Source organism: Pteropus vampyrus, unplaced genomic scaffold (assembly GCF_000151845.1).
Source record: "Pteropus vampyrus isolate Shadow unplaced genomic scaffold, Pvam_2.0 Scaffold4, whole genome shotgun sequence".
Classification (NCBI taxonomy): domain Eukaryota; kingdom Metazoa; phylum Chordata; class Mammalia; order Chiroptera; family Pteropodidae; genus Pteropus; species Pteropus vampyrus.
Window position 1 is genome coordinate 3868360 of NW_011888785.1, and position 5273 is coordinate 3873632.

Consider the following 5273-nt stretch of genomic DNA (forward strand, 5'->3'; position numbering starts at 1 on the left):
CACCCACCCACCCAAATAATGAAACTGAAATAATTCAGTCTCCCTTGTTGAAGTTAAAATTGAGTTCAGTCTTAAAGATCAGTAGTAAAGATGGCTCCAAAGAGTTGCCTAGATATGGCCCTTGGGGTTGCCATAAAATGGGGGGGAAAAAAAAGAGCAAGAGGGACTCAAGGTAGATGAAATACCTCGATGGGAAACTCTACTTGTGACACCTAATTAGTCCTTCTGGGAAAAAAACTGGGTTTTGTCCTAAGAACCAATTCTGCTCAATGACTAGTGGCCCAGAACTACACTGCCCAATATGTTATCCAGTAGCCACCTGTAGCTGTTTAATATTAAAATTACTTATAATTTAAAATTCATTTCCGAAGTCACATTAACTATATTTCAAGTACTTGATGCAAAGGCACTGAATATTTTTCATTATTACAGAAATTCTCATCGGGGGCACTGACTTAAAACATTATTTGGGAAAAGATTCTGAGGCTATGTCTTGGCAGCAGAGAGATTATCACAGTCCATTAGCAATGACTGGGAGGACCAGCGAAAGCACAGCCCAAGTACTGATCATTCTCAAAATAACAGCACATTATCTTAATAAGACTTTGGACTCCTTAAAGGCAGGTCTCCTGCATAGATAATATCATAGTGCCTCGTAGAAAAGGCATTTAATATTGAAAATAACTGGATTGTGATATAAAGCCATTCCCCATAATTTTAGAAAAAAGTTTACAATTAGATTACCAACTATTCACCATAGGATAAAACGATTGAGTTTTATCGATCGAGTACCCGAATTTGGGGTTTATTTTACCTATCAGTACAATTTCTGCTCACATCTTGACTTTCCTTTCTCTTCCACTAGTACTTGACAACATGAAGAAAGCTCTCATGTTGCTGAAGACTGAACTGTAGAGAAAAGACAAAATTTGCAAGCTTTTCCCTCTGCACTAGGCCTTGACACTTGGAACCAGAGGAGATATCAGCAGACCCTGGAGAAGGCAGAAGCACTGGTGGTCATGCTGATCAGATTATGGTTTAATCTAATCATGTGGTTCTAACAGCTGGCTTTCGTTTTTTGTTTTTTGTTTTTTTTAATGTGGTGGCAAGTATACATGTGGGAAAACAATGTTGTATACTACCTTAGTGAGCCATACTTTAAAAAAAAAATAAATCCTTTTGGGGGTGTTCAAACTTGTTGTCTTTTTTTCCCCAAACTTGGTCTTTCACAGAAAATCTATTTGGTTCATTCACCAAAAGGACTTCAAAGAGGGGACAAGACAAAACTAGTTCAAGCACTGAAGACCAAAGACAGTCAAAGTTATCATCTCACCTCACTGTAGCTTCTCACTGGGTGACCAGAGGTAGACATTAGCTTAATCAACAGCAGTGTCAAATTACTATTACTATGCTTTAGTGTGGAGGACTATGTAGAAAGGCATCCCAAGAAAAGCAGTCACCTAAATTTAAGACAACCCCTGGCCTAAAATGCCTATGTTATGTCCACACTTTAATTTAGTAATTCAATTTTAGTTAGATTTTGCTCAGCTGAATCTTCTCAGAGAAAGCCTCTGGCAGGTAGCTTTCTCCTTCAGACTAATGGTCATTTCAAGAACATGTGAACCCAAGAATACATACAAGCTAAAGAAATCCTGAAAATTGGCCTTACAATACACATGGTCTCTCTCAAGCTTTCAGAGTCCTGGCCTGAAATAAATTCAGTTGAATTGTTCCCATCTTCTTCACCAAAATGTGACTAAGAGAAGAGCAAAGGGCAGTGATATCCTGTCTATGGGGCAGAGATCAGAGGTCACTACTTATCTTTGGAAAAGCTGAGAGGGCAAGGCATCAGATAGGGGAGTAGCTTTAGCTACTTTAACTCTTTATCACCTGACAAAAATCAAAACTCTGTATTAACTTCTTTATGACATATTGAATAATTTCACATTCATCAGTGTACGGAATTCTTTTATCACCCAACCCCCACTGACTTATTTAGCCCTGAATGGCTATGGTGGTCTGTACAATGCTTTGCATATTATTATTATTATTATTTTTTTTTGTCTTGAATAACTTTTTTAACTAGCTCCTTTACCGAATAGATCCTTTGGCATTATTAATTTCTCCAGAGCAGATAATATATTTTAAATACTTTTCTATCTCGCAGTACTTTGACAGAGCTATTCCCTAATTGATTGTGAGGCTATATTGTTGATTTAATGACAAAAATCCTCAGCAAAAATATCACCAGAGGGACTAGATTCCCTTCTTATACATTGGTAGCCTACATGTACTTAAAAAAGATAAAATATTCCATTTAGAAAGTTCTCAGGGTTATTGGGAGGAAAAGAATTTTCACAATTCAGTAATTCCATTTCTGAGTATGTGCACAAAATAACTGTAAATAGGGAAAAAATATTTGTACTTTCTTGTTCATAGCATTATTTACAACAGCCAGGAGGTAGAAGCAACCCAAATATTCACTGATGACTGAATGGATAAACAAAATGTGTTATATATACACCATGGAATATTCTCTAGTCTTTAAAGGGAAGGAAATTCTGACATACGCTACATGCGTGAACCTTGAAGACATCATGGTAAACAAAATAAACCAGTTTCAAAGGAACTACTGTGTGATTCCCTAGAATAAACCAGTTTCAAAGGAACTACTGTGTGACCCCTACTCTAGGGGTCCCTAGAGTAGTCCAATTCATAGACAGAATATAAACTGGAGATTGCCAGGATCCAAAGGGGGAGGGGAGTGGGGAGTTACTATGTACCAGTCGTAGATTTTCAATTTGGGAAGATGAAAAAGTTGTGGAAGTAGATGACGACGATGACTGTGGAACAATGTGAATGTACTTAATGACAATGAATTATACACTTAAAAATGGTACGGTGTTAAGTTTTCTGGTACATATGTTTTCCCACAGTAAAAATTTTATCAGTTTTACCTGAGGCCCCACAGCTTTGTGGGCGGAGGGGGGCAGAGGAACCAACTTTTTAAAAAGTTGGTAACATAAATCATCTTTTACATGAAAGATCAATATGTTTGATTAAACCATCTTTACCTGTTTTAGAGCCACAGTCTTCTTCAAATGATTATGACCATCTAGCTCTGCTTTGGTTTCTCATGTGCTTTACACATTCAGTAATCCTAAGTAGCTACCTTCAGCAATCACTGGCAAGAATAGGAGCTAGGCAAAGAACAGAAAAAGCTCTAAGGCAAGAACAGAATTTTCTCCAGTGCCTTAAAAATGAGGCAGACTTCAAAGTTCAAGTAAAGTCAACTTAACTTACTAAAAAGCCCCTTGTCAAGTTATGACCTTATCTACCTGTAAAACAGAATCTGAAAGTAAGCAAAAGTGGTTTTGCTCTCCAAATGATATCAAAGTCCATTCTTTGACATATATTTTAACTAACAGGCAACTAACTCCCTTAAGCCTTTATTTGAAAACAAAATTCCAAAGCTGATTTTCTTGAGAGTAGATGAGAAGCAGCCTGGCGCACGGCAAAAGCGTCTGACTGTCTCCTTTTCTACTGTCTCGAGAGGTCTTTCAATGACTACAATTGCCAGGTTGTGATCTGACATTCCAGAAAAACTCCAATATCAAGAGCTCTATTTTCTTTTCTCTCTCTCTCCCTCCCTGGAGTGGGGTGGAGGGCATTGTTGGTTGTTTCCTTAGAATGGTTCAGAAAACATTCACTAACAACGCATTTTGTAATTGCACTTGGCATAGAGAGCCAGGGGTAAAAACTGCCAGCCCCAAACATAACCAAGTGCAGAACAACTTTATACAAATCCTCACTCATCCAGAAACCCGGAAGAAAACTTGGTCGGTAACTTTAACGTCATCACTAATAAAACAATCGACATGTGAATGAATGATCATATTTGTATAAGCACCATGCCTGAAAGTGTTTTTTGCCTGTGAAATATACTGTGTAAAAATATGATTCTAACTTTTCATACCAGCTAAAAAGTAGTTTCATATATTTACTCAGCGTATTTTCAAAAGAATGAATAAATTTTAACAGGGTTAAAAAAATATTTAAGAAAATTATAGGAGGAGGTTTTGGCTTAAGGAAACTAAGAACTAAAAGCCACACTCTGGTTGCTTTTCCTTCTCTGAAAGGCTCTGTTCAGCTGCATATTACTTAGGTTGAACACACAGAACTGGTTTTCATACCAAACTCATGGCTGCTTAGAAAACAGAGTATCTGGGATGAATTTATGCCACATGTGCTCAGACTTTAGAAATTATAGTCTAACAGTTTTCCTTTGGATTAGCATCTTATTCTCTAACTAAAATTTTACCTTTACCATCAAGACTGACTGGGCAAATGTTCTAAGAAATCTTCCTCTAAGTGGCACATGTAAACAGGGAATAAGAGAAATATATGAGTTACAAAGTTCCTTTTTTAAATAAGTGCTAGGTTTGGGGGGGGGGGGGGGGGGGGGGAAGCTCCAGGGTTTTGAGTTTGCCTTACAGCCATTTGTTGTAATTCAAGGACAGACTCGATCTGAAACTCACCCTCCTGTGAGGCTTTGTTTGTGGTAGCACTTCTGCGCCCACAGGCAGTGGTGCTCCTGGAATTCTGTGATCGGCCTGACTTCCCCAGGCTCGCCAGCAGCCATTTAGGATTCAGGATAGACCCATTTCAGAGGCTTTTCCAGCAGGCGTTAGAATACACTGTAGAATGGGAGCTGTATCTCTCTGCACCCAGACACAAAGATCAGAGAGACCTCCCAGAACAGACTGGATAATCTACGACCTTTAGATCTGCCTGAGGGAACAGCAAGCTTAGATTAATCTGCCAAGGCTGCTCTTGGTACTTAAGAGTGTATTATTTCTTGAGTGGCTAACCACCAGCAATTACCCACTCTTATAATTCTATAATTTACGGCCCTAAAGGTGCATGTGTGTTTCCCAGGCCCTGATTTGTAATTAGGTGGACCCAAATTAAGGCCACTGCAATTAGAGCACAAACCAAGGCTACGGGTTGGTTATCTCTGAAATAGCCGTTTCCACATATAATCCTTTGTACCAAGGAAAATATTATATTAGAAGATTCCAGAAACTCATGCGAAGTTCAAAATGTCACAAAGGAAACAGGGAACAAAGCAAATAAAATGCCTTAAAGGGAAGACAGAGTTCAAAAGTCTCACTTCCTTCATGCGTCACTTACAATATGACACTTAAGGATAGCAAAATATACAGCATCCCCGCCCCCGACCCCCAAGAATATTCCTCTTGGGCATATCCTTT

General features: G+C 38.5%; 1 protein-coding gene across 3 annotated transcripts in view; it reads left to right on the top strand.

The window, feature by feature from the left end:
• The window catches only part of AGR2 (anterior gradient 2, protein disulphide isomerase family member), a 14704-nt gene extending 13718 nt beyond the window's left edge, over window positions 1-986 (top strand). For 2 of the 3 annotated variants that reach the window (XM_011362822.2, XM_011362827.2), the window contains exon 8: window positions 866-975. In XM_011362822.2, coding sequence (XP_011361124.1) covers window positions 866-915 — 50 coding nt within the window. In that variant the 3' untranslated portion in view covers window positions 916-975. Of the gene's footprint in view, window positions 1-865 lie in introns of all 3 variants that reach the window. The other variant, XM_023532851.1, reaches the window with a different exon arrangement.
• The last annotated feature ends 4287 nt before the right edge of the window (window positions 987-5273 follow it).